The 18,244-nt window shown below is 38.0% G+C and overlaps 1 protein-coding gene across 1 annotated transcript in view; it reads right to left on the reverse strand.

Moving 5' to 3' along the window:
* Positions 1-18,244, reverse strand: part of TMEM184C (transmembrane protein 184C) — a 44,598-nt gene that overhangs the window by 1,116 nt on the left and 25,238 nt on the right. Inside the window, exons 5-9 of the mRNA XM_049905922.1 lie at positions 9,007-9,081; positions 7,375-7,468; positions 2,152-2,264; positions 703-802; positions 35-206 (exon numbers count right to left, since the gene is read on the reverse strand). Of these exons, the coding sequence (XP_049761879.1) occupies positions 35-206; positions 703-802; positions 2,152-2,264; positions 7,375-7,468; positions 9,007-9,081 (554 nt within the window). The remainder of the gene's footprint in view (positions 1-34; positions 207-702; positions 803-2,151; positions 2,265-7,374; positions 7,469-9,006; positions 9,082-18,244) is intronic.

Genomic DNA, 18,244 nt, shown 5'->3' on the forward strand with positions numbered 1-18,244 from the left:
ACTTATCGGAATGAATTAAATGGTTGGTACTTACCAACATGTCTTACTTGTTCAGAAATATCATCTCTAATGTCTGAAACATCCCACATGGCAAGGAAAGAGTCAAAGCATGAGCCTTCTTCTGCTTCCTGGACATACGGTTTATATGAGAAAGTGTAGTGATGAGCGATAGCAGCAAGGAACATCTCAATGCAGATGATAAAGTCCTAGAACAACGACAACAGTATTAGCCATCTTTGGGCTTAAATCTAGTTTTCTAGGTGCGGAAAAGCTTTCTCTTTATCCCTTTTCAAAAATACTGAAGTATCAACAGCTTGTTTTTCAGATTACATTCATTTTTTCATTTTCTCAAATTATTACTTTTATATCTTAAAAAAAAAAGGACAAAAATCTAAATCTTATCTGTACTACCTCAATCAGGAATTTCTTAGCAAAGTACAGTGTATTTTCAACACAATGCCCAAGGACTGGGAAGAGAAATGAGAAATAGAAATGGATTTGGGAGTAATAAAATCCAGGTTCTATTCCTAGCTCTGCTACAAACTCTTATGGCCAGCCTCTCTAGATCTCCTGTTTTCTCACCTATAAAGTGAGGATAAGAGTAGCCCGTGGCCTGCATGTTGTCAGGCTTGGTAGAGATAACATGTTAAATTGCTTAACAAATAGAAAAGTTCTGCAGAGTTCAGAGATGGCACTACTTACCTGCAGTCCTGTAGCCACAGCTTCTACAGTTTGCCATTCCCATGTATGCTTTTCAGAAATAACGCCAACTTTTACCAACAAAGCAATAACTACTGCTTGCCTATATGTTAGGAAAAGGTAAATGCCAAATCTATATCAATCATAAAATGAGCAGTTGTTTTAAAAATACATCATTTTAAAAAGTTAAACCCCAGTGCAACTTGTGGGCCAGCACCATGACCACCCTGCCTTCACAGCGTTTAGAAATCTGGAACATTCTTTTTGTGAAGAGACTGGTATCTGTAGTAAATACATGTGCTTTGCAAACTGACTCCTGTCATACAGTTTCATCAGATGAATTCTGATTATGCATTATTCTAAGAACATCTTTTTTGCTTTGAAAGTTTGCACAAGTCATTAGATTGTAAGTTTTTCCTATACACCTACAATGCCTAACACCTTGTACAATAGACATTTGAAATAAAGAACAGATAATCATTGTTTACACAGATTATTCACATTATTTTTAAAGACAGCCATTTTGAAACCAGTCTTGTTTGAAGAACTGAATCCAGAGACAAACCAAGAAGGGGTCTAGCTCCAGGATAAGGAGTCATGCTGAAACATGTCAAGCAAATGTAGGGATACGATTCCAGGTTCAATTTAAACAGTAAACAATGAGACAGGAAGACAAGCTTCATACTTCTATATATAAGAAAACTCACTTCAGTGTTGCTTGTAATGATGAAAAAATTAGAAACAAATATCAATAGGAGACTGGTTACAAAGCTGTATCCACACAACAGATTACTAAGTAAACAAACAAAACCCCCTCCCCCAAGTTACGTTCTCTCTTTACCGATGAAGAACCATACCCACAATACACTGAACACATTGTTGACTACAGAGGTTTTTACAGTCTGAGTTTTATGGAGTTGTGTGAAGTTTTATATATGATGTGTACTCTGATACGCTAATCATTCTTTCTGGGTGGTGGATTTCAAGGATTTTCCTTTTTATCCTTTTTGTATTATTGGTTTTTAATACATTTGGTGATTTGTTTTTAGTGCTCCCACCCCCTTTACTAAACAGGGACCATGTATGGTTGAAAAAATTTTTTTTTACTGATGAACAGAACCAAGAAGGGCTAAAGGGATAAACTTTTTTAAAGGCAAGTAAACATTTTGAGGTTCCTAGGTGGTGCAAATGCTCTGCTGCTAACAGAAAGGCTGACGGTTTGAATCCACTCAGAGGTGCCTCAGAAGAGAGTCCTGGCCATCTACTGCCAAAAAACCAGCCAGTGAGCACCCCGCGGGGCACAGTTCTCCTCTGCTGCACATGGGGCCGCCGGGAGTTGGGACTCGTCAGTGTCATCTGGCTTCTTAGAGACGTTATTTTAAACATCCTCCCTAGTCAACAGTTTTATTGCTCTTTAGAAAATGAGAACATTTTAGAGAAAGCAACACTTACCAAAAGGAAACAAAAACTACCAGCTTTACACACAGAAATTTGCCCACCGGTTGGATCGGACTCAGTTCTTCCTTCAGGACTTTATAAAAGAGCAGGAGACAGTACATGGCAAACTGGAAACAAGACGAACGTTTCCGCCTCAGTCACAGTAAATTTTTACTTTATGATAACAGAAGTACACGATACAGAGCAGTGTTCGGGCAGATTGTTCTAGGCTTTACTATACTACTTTTTTAGATTAGCAACAAACTTTTTGTAGTTTACTGTGGATGAATATATATGACATTTCTCAGAGATGTTCTATAATATTAATACTTCCCTAAAAATGTTTTTAAATGTTTACTTACTACAGCCAAAGAAAACAAGTGAAGAAAAGGCTCTTGTTTCAACCAAAATATAAACATCTGCTTAGTAATGGTTTTTATACTCAAATTACTATTGATTTTACAAAGGGTTTGGGTTTTTAATGAGTCTATCTTACACAACATTACATAAGGAAACACACGAAATACAATTTCAAAAAATTGTGACCATGAAATCTGAAAGTCATGAATCAGAAATATACTTCTTGAGGGCAGTATGTTAGTCCAGGTGAATTTACTTTTTAAGATAAATACTTAAGACTTAGGAATTATTTTTAGAAATCACTTGTAAAAACACAGTGTAGTTAACACCACTACTACTAAAGGTATTCCAAAGCATAGAAAATGACGGAATACTACCCAACTCATTCTATGAAGCCACCATCTCCCTGATACCAAAACCAGGTAAAGACATTACAAAAAAAGAAAATTATAGACCTATATCCCTCATGAACATTGATGCAAAAATCCTCAACAAAATTCTACCCAACAGAATCCAACAACACATCAAAAAAATAATTCACCCTGATCAAGTGGGATTTATACCAGGTATGCAAGGCTGGTTTAATATCAGAAAAACCATTAATGTAATCCATCACATAAATAAAACAAAAGACAAAAACCACATGATCTTATCAATTGATGCAGAAAAGGCATTTGACAAAGTCCAACACCCATTCATGATAAAAACTCTTACCAAAATAGGAATTGAAGGAAAATTCCTCAACATAATAAAGGGCATCTATGCAAAGCCAACAGCCAGTATCACTCTAAATGGAGAGAACCTGAAAGCATTTCCCTTGAGAACGGGAACCAGACAAGGATGCCCTTTATCACCGCTCTTATTCAACATCGTGCTGGAAGTCCTAGCCAGGGCAATTAGGCTAGACAAAGAAATAAAAGGTATCCAGATTGGCAAGGAAGAAGTAAAGTTATCACTATTTGCAGATGACATGATTATATACACAGAAAACCCTAAGGAATCCTCCAGAAAACTACTGAAACTAATAGAAGAGTTTGGCAGAGTCTCAGGTTATAAAATAAACATACAAAAATCACTTGGATTCCTCTACATCAACAAAAAGAACACCGAAGAGGAAATAACCAAATCAATACCATTCACAGTAGCCCCCAAGAAGATAAGATACTTAGGAATAAATCTTACAAGGATGTAAAAGACCTATACAAAGAAAACTACAAAGCTCTACTACAAGAAATTCAAAAGGACATACTTAAGTGGAAAAACATACCCTGCTCATGGATAGGAAGACTTAACATAGTAAAAATGTCTATTCTACCAAAAGCCATCTATACATTTAACACACTTCCGATCCAAATTCCAATGTCATATTTTAAGGGGATAGAGAAACAAATCATCAATTTCATATGGAAGGGAAAGAAGCCCCGGATAAGCAAAGCACTACTGAAAAAGAAGAAGAAAGTGGGAGGCCTCACCTTACCCGACTTCAGAACCTATTATACAGCCACAGTAGTCAAAACAGCCTGGTATTGGTACAACAACAGACACATAGACCAATGGAACAGAATTGAGAACCCAGACATAGATCCATCCACGTATGAGCAGCTGATATTTGACAAAGGACCAGTGTCAATTAACTGGGGAAAAGATAGCCTTTTTAACAAATGGTGCTGGCATAACTGGATATCCATTTGCAAAAAAATGAAACAGGACCCATACCTCACACCATGCACAAAAACTAACTCCAAGTGGATCAAAGACCTAAACATAAAGACTCAAACGATAAAGATCATGGAAGAAAAAATTGGGACAACCCTAGGAGCCCTAATACAAGGCATAAACAGAATACAAAACATTACCAAAAATGATGAAGAGAAACCCGATAACTGGGAGCTCCTAAAAATCAAACACCTATGCTCATCTAAAGACTTCACCAAAAGAGTAAAAAGACCACCTACAGACTGGGAAAGAATTTTCAGCTATGACATCTCCGACCAGCGCCTGATCTCTAAAATCTACATGATTCTGTCAAAACTTAACCACAAAAAGACAAACAACCCAATCAAGAAGTGGGCAAAGGATATGAACACACATTTCACTAAAGAAGATATTCAGGCAGCCAACAGATACATGAGAAAATGCTCTCGATCATTAGCCATTAGAGAAATGCAAATTAAAACTACGATGAGATTCCATCTCACACCAGCAAGGCTGGCATTAATCCAAAAAACACAAAATAATAAATGTTGGAGAGGCTGCGGAGAGATTGGAACTCTCATACACTGCTGGTGGGAATGTAAAATGGTACAACCACTTTGGAAATCTATCTGGCGTTATCTTAAACAGTTAGAAATAAAACTACCATACAACCCAGAAATCCCACTCCTAGGAATATACCCTAGAGATACAAGAGCCTTCATACAAACAGATATATGCACACCCATGTTTATTGCAGCTCTGTTTACAATAGCAAAAAGCTGGAAGCAACACAGATGTCCATCAACGGATGAATGGGTAAATAAATTGTGGTATATTCACACAATGGAATACTACGCATCGATAAAGAACAGTGATGAATCTGTGAAACATTTCATAACATGGAGGAACCTGGAAGGCATTATGCTGAGCGAAATGAGTCAGAGGCAAAAGGGCAAATATTGTATAAGACCACTATTATAAGATCTTGAGTAATAGTAAACCTGAGAAGAACACATACTTTTGTGGTTACGAGGGGGGGAGGGAGGGAGGGTGGGAGAGGGTTTTTTATTGATTAATCAGTAGACAAGAACTGCTTTAGGTGAAGGGAAAGACAACACTCAATACATGGAAGGTCAGCTCAATTGGACTGGACCAAAAGCAAAGAAGTTTCCGGGATAAAATGAATGCTTCAGAGGTCAGCGGAGCAAGCGCGGGGGTCTGGGGACCATGGTTTGAGGGGACTTCTAAGTCAATTGGCAAAATAATTCTATTATGAAATCATTCTGCATCCCACTTTGAAATGTGGCGTCTGGGGTCTTAAATGCTAACAAGCGGCCATCTGAGATGCATCAATTGGTCTCAACCCACCTGGAGCAAAGGAAAATGAAGAACACCAAGGTCACATGACAACTAAGAACCCAAGAGACAGAAAGGGCCACATGAACCAGAGACCTACATCATCCTGAGACCAGAAGAACTAGTTGGTGCCCGGCCACAATCGATGACTGCCCTGACAGGGAGCACAGCAGAGGACCCCTGAGGGAGCAGGAGATCAGTGGGATACAGACCCCAAATTCTCATAAAAAGACCAAACTTAATGGTCTGACTGAGACTGGAGGAATCCCGGCGGCCATGCTCCCCAGACCTTCAGTTGACACAGGACAGGAACCATCCCCGAAGACAACTCATCAGAAATGAAAGGGACTGGTCAGCGGGTGGGAGAGAGACGCTGATGAAGAGTGAGCTAATTATATCAGGTGGACACTTGAGATTGTGTTGGCAACTCTTGTCTGGAGGGGGGATGGGAGGATAGAGAGAGAGGGAAGCTGGCAAAATTGTCAAGAAAGGAGAGACTGAAAGGGCTGACTCAAGAGGGGGAGAGCAAGTGGGAGTAGGGAGTGAGATGTATGTAAACTTATATGTGACAGACTGATTGGATTTGTAAACGTTCACTTGAAGCTTAATAAAAGTTATTAAAAAAAAAACAAAACAGTGTAGTGCTGAATAGTAAAGCATTTTTCTTAAAAGTTTATTCCATTAAAATCATGTAAAATGCTCATATAAAATATTTTAGAATGTGAAAGTAGAAGGATAAAGTTACTGTAGTCCCATCATCCAATCATTCCTTTCTATATATAAACTGTTCTATTTTTAAAAATAGCTATCTTCAACTAAATATATAATTCTATTGTCTGATTTTTTTTTTTAAAGTACCTTACTGTTCCCTCTGTTTCATAAGGATTATTTTTAATAACTGCATAACATTTTGGTCAGTGGAAGGACCACAATATATTTAACCTGTCTCCATCACTGAGCTTTTGGACATTTCCAGCTTTATGGTATTATAAAAATAGGCTTTGTGTACAAAGATAGGCTCCTTGGTGGTGCAGTGGTCAAGAGCCCAGCTGCTAACCAAAAGGTTGGCAGTTCAAATCTACCAGCCATTCCCTGAAAACCCTATGAGCCAGTTCTACTTTGTCCTATAGGGACACTATGAGTTGGAATTGACTTGATGACAATGGGTTTTTTTGTTGTCTGTTTTATACAAAGATAATCAAGGCAAAATTATTTCTATTTCTTTAGGATACATTTCCAGAAATGGAATCCATGTGTGAAAACTTTATAAAGCTCTAATACCAACCATGCACGCCATTACATCTAAACTACTACTTTGTTGAAAGTATTAACCAAAGTTTCTAAAGAAAATGCCTGTTCTGAAGTTGGTAAGATCAGACAGATACAGCTTCAGAGAATTTCAATTTGTAGAACTTTTTTTTTTTTAAACTTGGTATTCTCATTTTTTCTTTAATTCCAGGTAAAGAGAACAAAAAAAGTTTTTTTAAATTAAAACCTCGTATTGTCATACAGATCTGGACATCTTCATGTACTGAATATGCCTAGGATATGCAGCTTCCTCTCTCTCAACACTTTTATTCATGATATACCCACACAACTGCAGTGAGTACCAGACACGAAGAACGACCAACAAGTCAAAGTCACCAAATAATTAAGATATTATTTTATCTTTATACATGTATAAAGATATAAAGTTTCTTCAAAATCTTCCTGTAGTCAAATTTCAAGATTAAAAAGCTAAGAATTAAGCTTTATTTCAAGAACTATCCCTAAAAAAATTCAGTTACAGACACTAATTTAGTACAATGAAAGAACATATTTACTCACCAATTGTGACATATTGTTTATTATAACCAAGTAAGTCCAAGCATTTGAAAAGCTAAAGTTTCCTTCATCATATATACCCAGCAGCTCACAGATTCTAAAAAAATGAAGAAATTAGACAACTTTATGACTGTTGTTGTGTGGCATCTAGTTGATTCTGACTCACAGTAACTCTGTACTTACAAGGCAAGGCAGAACTGCCCTATAGGGTTTCCTAGGCTGACACTGTTACAGGAACGGATTGCCACATCTTTCTCCCACACAGCGGCTGCTGGGTTGGAGTCGCCGACCTTTTGGTTAGCAGCTGAGCGCCTAACCACTGAACCACCAGGGCTCCTTAATGATTAACCAAATCAAAATGTATTTTTCAATACAGCATGCACAGCAATATGTAAATTTAGAAGTAGTTCATTTGAAAGATCTTTTGGTAACCACTTGATTCTGGTCATAGAGGTAATTCACAAATTACTGAAATAATTTTTTCTACAAGTGTTACCAAAGGATTATTCTTCCAGCTTGCAGGGAATCTGAAATAAGACATACGTTGCACCAGAAGGGTAATTAATAGATTTTAAAAAATTATGCTGCCCCATTTTCAAAGTGAAAACCCTGGTGGTATAGTGGTTTAAGAGCTACAGCTGCTAACCAAAAGGTTGGCAGTTCAAATCCACCAGGTGCTCCTTGGAAACCCTGTGGGGCAGTTCTACTCTGTCCTATAGGGTCGCTATGAGTTGGAATCGACTCAATGGCAATGGGTTTTTTTTTTTTTAATTTTGAAAAGGCTGATTATCATACACATATACTGCAGGTCTGTAACTGCAGCTATAATTTCCCCCTACACTCTTGGAGGTTAATTTTACAAAGATCCAGATCCACTTAAGTAGATACTACCATCAGTATTAATTTGTTTATTCGATTTCTAAATTGCAGAGAAGTAAAGCATGCCTTCATAAGGAAGTGAATTAGTCTTAGTTCTGAGGCAAAGAGTTTCTGATTCTAAAGCTAACTGCTGGCTCAAAGGCAGAATAAAGAACCAAAGTCCTCCTTCACCTATCTTTCCTTCCATTCTTCCTCTGTAAACGTGCAGAATGTCAGTTATGACTAGGAGACAAAACATGCAACCTACTTGCTTTAAATTATTTGATGTTCTTGAATGTTCAGGAAATAGTTTTGCCATGTAGCTTAATGATACTGCATTTTACCTCAAGTCCCAAGCCTTGACAGAATTTTTTAAAAAGAAAAATATGACTTCTTTCTTGGAGTATAGTGCTTGTATTTCTAAATTAACTACATAGAAAATAAAATCATGTACTTAACCTAAAGCAGCATACTTTAACTTCACGCAATAGATGTTTCTGTGAAGCTGTGTGAACATTTGAACATGAAAAAAAGTTCTACAGAGTGTGTTATTTAGAAGAACCTCGTGGTGATTCTTTGCCTATAAATGGTCACCTTATTTATTTTATTTATACAGACAGGATGTCTAAATACAGTGTTTTTTACAATAGACTAGACCTGTATCATGAATAAGTAAATTATGTTCTTTGTATGTTTCCCTACTCAGTTGTTCCCACATAAATAAAAATAACAGCATAAGGATTTTTAAAAATTGTAATTTAAATTGTATATACTCACAAAGCAACAATGGTGGTGAATGGTCTGACAACTGTATACTGCAATACGCCCAGTTTGCATCGGAACAGCAATACTCTGCAAAAGAAAAAGAACTTATTTCAACCCTTCATTTAAATAACATTAACTTTTTCCTAAGGCCTCCAAATTAAAATCACTATGACAAATGATGTCATAACTGAATCTAATTCCTTCAACTGAGTCATCCTAAATGGCAGTAGAGGGAGAGTGTGGATGGTGGCAAATTATCTGAATACCATTTTTGACATTTTCTTCTTTATTTACTGAACATGATAATAAATATCAATAAAATTATTTGACAACTATGGATCTTCTAAAAGGTATCCCTTTGTATAGTCTCAAGTTTTTGAAGAGTCCAGGATACAGCAAAAGGAAAAACAGATTCCCGTATAATTCTGGGAGAAACGTGAGCAGCAAATGAAGTACGTACGGGCATGTGAATATTTATTTAGAACGCAGTATTCACATTTAGGACTGTTTCAAGTTTAGTATTTAAATATCATTCTAGAGCGTATCATTGACTAGATACTGTGAAAGGACAAAACAAAGATCCTGCATAAAAACCAGTTTTTGCTCTATTACTGGGCTCACTTAGGGTAGGAAAAGATTCACAACACCAGCCAACAAACAACAAACAAAACAAAAAAGAAACAAAGGAAAAAAAAAGTCCTGAGAGCCTTGTGTAAGCCCTCTTAAAAGGCCAAGGTGCGGTGGGCCAAATGCCTGGTGACTCAGTGGTTAAGTGCTCGACTGCTAACCAGAAGGTTGGCAGTTTGGCACCCACCAGCTGCTCTATGGAGGAAGATGTGGCATTCTGCTTCCTTAAAGATTACAGCCTTGGAAACCTTATGGGGCGGTTCTACTCTGTGCTGTAGGGTCACTATGAGTCAGAATTGATGTCAACAGGGGTTTTTTTTTTCTTTTTTAAATCAGAACTGGCCACTGGCCGTTAACACCGCATATATTATGAATCCTCTCAAGACTGCACCTAGACTGACAGGATTGGGAGCCTGGCATTCAGACCTGGAGGTATTATTACTAGGATTGAATAAACTGCTGGGTTCTCTGTGCTAAACCGGTTCACTCACTCCCGTTATCTGCCTCTTCTCTTGCAGCTAAGTGTGACACGTGGTGGTGGGGCCTAGAAGTTGTGCGGGGGCTTGTTGTAAGACCTCCTGATGAGAGTGCCTTGGCTATACATGCTGTGCTTCCTGTGCCATACTTCTCATAAAGCTAAATTAAGTTGCAGCCGGGTTAGACCTATAGTGTTCTATGAGTAGGTGCCAATCCAAACCTGAGGGTAACTGTGCAGGTGGATTAAATAGCCGATTGTTGTTATGTGCCATCGCTGGTTCTGACTCGTAGCGACCCTGCAGGACAGAGTAGAACTGCCCCTATAGGATTTCCAAGGAGCAGCTGGTGGATTTGACCTGCCGACCCTTTTGGTTAGCAGCCCAGCTCTTAACCACTGCACCATCAGGGCTCCAAAATAGCCAATTAGGTACCTTTAAAAGCTGTGGGGAATTGATGAACTAGAAGCTGTATCTGGAGAAATTACAAAGAATGTAGTAAAGGCTGAGACAAACAGGAATGTGAAAGAGATACTGAAGGCTACAATGAGTAAGCTTTATCATGCAGGTCTAAAATATTTCCAGAAGTCTAACAAGTATTCAAAGTTCCAAAAGAGAGAATACAGCAAAGGCAACACTGAAGAGATAATAGCTGAGAACTTTTCAGAACTAATGAAAGACACGAATCTACAGGTGGAGGCACACTACCCACCAAGCAGGAAAAAAAAAAAAACAAAAAAAAAACCCAGCTTGATACTTCATAGTAGCCAGAGATCATCTTACAAAGGAATGACAATTAGATTGACAGTAGGGGATGAACACCAACAATGAAAGCTAGAATTCAGTTGAGTAAAATTTTCAAAGTGTTTGGAGAAAATACCTGACAACCTAGAATTGTCCATCTAGAAAATTTACCTTTGAAGAATTAGACCAAAATCAGATAAATATTTCTAAGAAAATTTGCTACTGATACACCCACACTAAAGGAGGAAGGAGCCCTGGCAGTGCAGATGGTTAAGTGCCTGTCGTGGATTGAATTGTGTCCTCCAAAATATGTGTATCAATTTGGCTAGGCCATGATTCCCAGTATTGTGTTACTGTCCACCATTTTGTCATCTGATGGGATTTTCCTATGTGTTGTAAATCCTACCTCCATGACGTTGATGAGATGGGATTATCGGCAGTTATGTTAATGAGGCAGGGCTCAATCTACAAGATTGGATTGTGTCTTGAGCCAGTCTTTTTTGGGACATAAAAGATAAGCAAGCAGACATGGGGATCTCATACTACCAAGAAAGCAGTACCAGAAGCAGAGTGTGTATCCTTTGGACTTGGGGTCCCTGTGCCTGAGAAGCTCCTTGATTGCGGAAGATTAATGACAAGGACCTTCCCCAGAGCCGACAGAGAAAGCCTTCCCCGGGAACTGGCATCCTGAATTTGGACTTCTAGCCTCCTAGACCATGAAAGAATAAATTTGTTTGTTAAAGCCATCTGCTTGTGGTATTTCTGTTATAGCAGCACAAATGACTAAGACGGCACCCAACTACTAACTCAAAGATTGGCAGTTTGTGACCATTCAGTGTCGCTGTAAGAGAGAAAAGACCTGATGATCTGTTCCTGTAAACATTACAGCCTAGAAAACCCTATGGGAGCAGTTCTACTTTGTCATATAGAGTCGCTATGAGTAGGAATCGACTCGATAGCACATACCACCACCACGATAATGGAATTTCTAAAGGACACTTTAGGAGGAAGACAGTGATCTCAGACAGAAGATGTGGGATGCAAGAAGGAAAGAGGAACAAGTAAACTCTTAAACATGTAGTTAAATCTACAAAAGACTTTTTTAAAAACCAAACTCAGGATCAAAGATTTTAAGTAGTCATGGTTTTGGGTTATGGTTAATAAAAACTAGAAATAGAGAACATAATTTCCAAACCAGTGGTGAGAAACAAAAAATGGAATAAGAAAAAAAAATAATCAACTCCCAGCAGAATCTGGGGTAGCACTTGTACTCAAACACATTGATATACCTGCAGTGAAACGTATATATTCCATATTGGGAAGATAGTCACATTAAGATTATAAACAGCCAGTATTAGTTCAGATTGAGTTTGCCATTATAAATGAGTTATGAAAAAGCTTTTAGTTTTTAAGGTACTTGATAGTTTGCTATTACAGATAAGGAACTGTGGCTGTATATTAACACTGGTAAATCTGGATGGAGTAAACAGGTCTGCCTGTTACGGTACTTGTATGTAGTCCTCCAAATGTCTGAAAAACTTCAAAATTTTTAAATCTTTGTTAAGTAATTAGACTTTCTTAACTGCTTTCCACCAAGTATTAAGTGAGAATATATGTATATATTAAAAGAAGTTAAATGAGGATTCCTGGATTGAATCCTGGAATTTTCTTTAGGACATTATTGGAAAAACTTGGGAAATCTGAAGAGACTATAGCTTAGCTAGTAGTACTGTACCAATGTGGATGTCTTAGTTTTGACAAACATACCATGATTATGTAGGATGTTAACACTAGAGAAACTCTCTGTCCTGTCTTTGCAGCTTTTCTGTAAATCTGAAATTATTCCAGAATAAAAAGTTTATTAAAAAAAGAATACAATCAATTTTAAAAAGTGAGACAAATGAAAAACAAAAGCATGGCAAGAATATAAATGAACATATCAATAATCAGCTAACAATAATATTAAAAATCGTGGCTAAAATGCATATGAGCATTAGATTGAAATAAAAAAATAACTAAGCTACGTCTTTTATAAGTGATGTATCGAAAACATGAGGCCAGGGAAAGGATGAAAGTAAAGGGTAAAGAAAGACATGAGAAGCAGATACTGGACAAAGGACAGCTGGGATACCTATTAATATCAAAGTAATTTTAAGACAAAAATGGTTATTTGGTACAGAAAGGACCATGACACAGTATTAGAAATTAAATTCCTCAGGAAAAGTAACACTCGTAAACCTGTAGTGCCTGATAAACCACCACCAAAACACGTAAGCAAAAACTGACAGAGGTACAGCAAGGAGCTGACAAAGCCATTAGCAGTGGCAATGTAAACACTTTTTTTCTATAAATGATAGAACAAGCAAGCCAAAATCAAGAGGAACATAAAAGAATTGCGTAACAATGAGATAAACTTGACCTGAGGAACATAAATGTAATACATGCTCCCACTAATATAGCATACATATTCTCCTGAAGTACACAGGAAACACTTAGAAAAACTGATGGAGTACTGGAGGCCATGAAACAAATCTTAATTCCAAAGACTGTCTCATAGAGGACATGCTCTGATGGCAATGAAAATAAAAGTCAATAATAAAATGAACACCCCCCCCATCAAAAGATTCCCATGTTTGGAAATTTAAAAATACTCCAAAATAACTCAGGTAAAGAAGAAATCACAACGGAAATTTTAAAACCTTTTTAAGACTGAATGATAATGACAATACTATTTACTGAAACCACGGGGTTCAGTGGATGCAGCTGTGTGCCCTCAGGTCAATGTGGTGCTTAGAGGGAAATGTGTAGCCTTACATGCAGTATTAAAAACAAGAAGAAAGGCTGGGTATTAGTGAGATAAGAATCCAACTTATGTTAGAAAGAGAACACATAAATGAAACAAAATGGAAAAAAGGAAGAACAGAACAGAAATTCATGAAAGCGAAAATGAACATACTACAGAGAAAATCAACAAAACCAAAAGTCAGCTCCTGAAAAGACTAGTAAAAATAGACAAATGTCTGGCAAGCTTGATCAAAGACAAAACAAAGATACAAATAACATTAAGAACAGAAAAAGTCTTAACAGAGACATGAAACCAATGTATGAGGGGTCTAGCTCCTAGCTAAAAACGCAAGTGATTTCTCAGACCTGACCACAGGCAATTACAAAGGCTTTACCTGGCAGAAGCCTTTTGTTCTGGGCTCCCTCAGCAGTGAGATGGTCCCCACGTCTGCTCTGCGCTGATTTACCTGACTCTCACGGGGCGCTGTTCCTGGGGAAATACGGAGAGCAGGGCGAGCTGCCACATGCTGTTCTCTGGACTTGACCTCTTGCTTATACTACTGCGATAGGTGATTAAAGGCTTGAATGTTGCTTTCACTTTGCCTCATTGTCTTAATTAGCTACTCAAGACACCACTCAGTTCAGCTCCCTGACAATGTAAGCCCATACATTTAAAAACTTTCGTCTGTTCTACCTAATTACTTAAAAAACAACAAAGCAAAAAGCAAAAAACCTAAATTTTCTAAAAATGACTCCAGAAACAACAGGAAGCCTAAATAACTCTATAATTGTCCTTCCATAATGAAAAGTCCAGGTCCAATCTTTCAAGGTATAGTATGCAATCTCTTCCTATGATAAACAAACAAAAGGCAATGATCCCTGTTAAGACAGAGGTCTCCAGGCTGAAGAAAATTCCACTGCCTCAAGCAGGTTGCTTGGCATGCCCTGTAGCTTTACCCTAAAATCCTGTTTCTTTGCCTGACAAACCCCACAGCTTTACATTAAAATCCTGGTTCCCCTCTCCTTAACTACTGCCTAAAACCAGAGAAAATTGGCAAAAACCAGTTTAGGTACCATGTTGACATTCAGGATAACCTTTTAGCTCATTAAAGTACCTCAGACATAGTAGCTTCCATGCCTCTGGGCGGAGCTTAACCACCATTTTCTGAATACGTGATACATGAAGTTATATATAAACCCCATTGCCCCTGCACAGTACAATTAAGGATGTTGCTGATGTAATTTGTATGAACTTCCTACTTATAAACCCCTTAAAAGTAACCTTCCCCCTTGCCCTCGCTGAGCAGTCTTGGCAGTGGCAGCCCTGTTGCCTTTCCTTGTGCGACTAAATAAAGGTGTCTTTACTCTCCCACCTCGGTTTCTCAGTTATTGGCTGAGATGAATCGTGCCGAGCAGAACAGACCTCCCAGGGGATCAACTTGGGTCTGTCCGCTTCCCCTTCCAATCGGCACTGAGGACTGCTGACGACGGCTGCTGTGTGCTAGGAAGCAGGCATTTTGAGTGGAGGCTATGCCCACAGTCAACATACTACGGGGTGGGCTCCATTCATAGCGTGACAATCCCTTCCCTACCCAGTAACTGTTGGCTGCTAGACTGATATGAACTCCTTCAGAAGGCTCCCTAGAGTGGAGCCAGGAGGAGGGGTCACCTGAGACTGTGTGTCCTCGCCCCCCCACCAACCACCACAGGACCACTGGGGCTCTGAAACAAGACAGATCTCTTGGAGGTTCTCCTGGGGAGTACCAGCCCCTCCTCCTCCTGAAACAGGTAAGTCGGCTGGTGCTTTCCTTGAAAGTCAGCTCAGAGGCAGCCCCCACAAGCAGGGAAGGAAGCCTCAGCAAAACTGGAGGGCAACGCCCAGCCCTGAGTGGGGCTCCCTGGGTCTGTGTTCTCTGACTAAAAACACGGTTGAAGAAACAGAAAAGGGAAGGGAGTAATAGCAAGAGAGGACTGCACCTCCTGGTGGACAGATTGGTTAGTATACAATATCTCGCCTGAGTGGCAGTGTCAGTTGGTGTATGGATTGATCACAGCGTGTTTTCTGGTGTGTTTGGGAGAGACTGAAAGTTGAAAACCGAGATGTGGAACTTTCGAATTCTAATTAAGACAGGGAGGGAAAAGAGAGGGAGAAAAAATGGTAAGCAAAGGCCGAAGGTGTTGCCTATCTAAGAGTTTTCTGCAGAAAGTAGTGCAGGCAAAATCACCAAATACTGGGGGAGAACTGAGAAAGTTAACACCCTTGGAAAGTCCACTACCCCAACAACAACAACAAAAAATCACAAATCACACAAAGGACAGGAAAACAATGACCCAACCAAATGACCATGACAAAGGGGGAGAAAGCACATCTAGGGATGACTGAATAATGAAAAAAAAAAAAAAAAAGGATGAATATAACAACATTAAACATAACCAAAGAACTAAGGGAAAACACAAAGAGCTAAAAGAAATAAGGAAAACAATGCAAGAACAAAATGAGGATCTAAAAAAAGAGATATTGCAAATGTAAGGGACAATAACTGAAATGAGAAAACAGAAGGTCTTGCCAACAGATTTAATCAGGCAGAAGAAAGAATTAGCAAATTAGAGGTAAGGTAGTTAAAATTAGAGATGCTGAAGAGTAACATGAATGGAGGCTCAAGAAGGCTGAGCACAGTTTAATGGAATTATGAGACAACAACAAGAGTCACAGAAATTACAGAAAGAGATGAGAGAAATGGACAGAAAGAATAATGACAGAAAATGAAAAAAAAAATGAGAGAAAATTTCCCCAGTTAATGACGGACATGAGTCTACAAATTCAAGACGATCAAAAAACTTGACCTCTTGCTTACACTACTGCCATAGGTGATTAAAGGCTTGAATGTTACTTTCACTTTGCCTCATTGTCTTAATTTGGTGTCTGGAGTAGCTAATTTTGAATAGCTAAACCCAAAGAGATCTACACTAAGACACATGATACTTAGGCTCTCAAAAAATAAAAAGAATCCTGAAAGTAGTGAGAGAGAAGCAAACAGTCACATACAAAGAGTCCCCAATAAGATTAAATGCCAACATTTCCTCAGAAACAATGGAGGCCAGAAGGAAATGAAATGATATTTTTAAAGTGCTGAAAGAAAAAAAACTGTCAGCCAAGAATACTATACCCAGTGAAACCATCCTTCAAGAATGAAGGTGAAATTAAAACATTCCCAGACAAATCCTACAGACTGGTCCTACAAAAAAATACTAATTGGAGTGATGTAGATGGAAGGGAAAAGTCAACAGAAAGTAATTCAAAACTATACATAAAAAGAAAGATACCTAGTAGAGGGAAATGCATGGTTAAGTATAAAACCTAGTAGTGTATTCAAGCTTGATAATTCCACATGTTTTGTCCTTCATATTTTTTAATAACAAATATATAAAAGGCAAGGATAAAATTGTGTTTTAGGGCACATGAAATATAACGATATAATTAGTGATAACAACAAAAAGGGAGGGTAATAAATGGTAAGGCTACAGAATTTTCTGTAACTGAAGTTTAATTGGCACCAACTTACCCTAAAATGTTACGAATACAAGCTCTTAAATGTAATATTCATAGTAACTACTAAGAAAATATATAAAAACATACACAAAAGGAAAGGAGACAAGAACCAAAAAGGCTCACTACAATAAAACAAAGAACACAAAAGTAAGCAGTACTAAAGGACAAAGACAAAGATGGCTTAAGAAAAAAAAAGAAAAAAAAAAAGGCAGAAGTAAGTCACTTTAACTTAGCAGTAACGACAGCGAATGTAAATGGACTAAATGCTTCAATCAAAAGGCAGAGAATGGCAGAATGGATTAAAAAAACATGGTCCAACTATATACCGTTTACAAGAGACACACCTTAAACCAAAAGACACAAACAGATTGAAAGTGAAAGGCTGGAAAAAAATATTTCATGCAAATAATAACCAAGAGAGCTGGGGTGGCAATATTAATATCAGACAAAGTAGATTTTAAGACAAAATCTGATAAAGATGGACATCATATAGTGAAAAAAGGGTCAGTTAAACAAGAAGATTTAACAATCATATACACCCAACATTGGGGCACCTAAATACATAAAGCAAACACTGATTGAATTGAAGTGTGAAATAGACAGTGCTACAATAATAGCTGAAGACTTCAATACACCACTTGCAATACTGGGAAGAACATCTAGAAAGAAAATCAACAAGAAAACAGAGGACGTGAATGCCACTATAAACTAACTAGACTTAACAGACATATATAGAACATTTTACTCAAAAACAGCACAACATGTATTCTACTCCAGTGCACATGGATCATTCTCCAGGACAGACCACATTTTAGGTCACAAAGCAAGTCTTGGTAAACTTAACAAGATTGAAATCATATATTTTCTCTGACCTCAATGTAGTAAAGCTAGGAATCAGTAACAGAAAAAAAAACCTGGAAAATATACAAGCATTTGGAAATAAAACAACATACTATTGTCATGGATTGAATTGTGTCCCCCAGAAATATCTGTCAACTTGGCTAGGTCATGATTCCCAGTATTGTGTGATTGTCTACCATTTTGTCATCTGATGTGATTTCCCTATGTGTTG

This window comes from Elephas maximus, chromosome 13, assembly GCF_024166365.1.
Source record: "Elephas maximus indicus isolate mEleMax1 chromosome 13, mEleMax1 primary haplotype, whole genome shotgun sequence".
NCBI lineage: Eukaryota > Metazoa > Chordata > Mammalia > Proboscidea > Elephantidae > Elephas > Elephas maximus.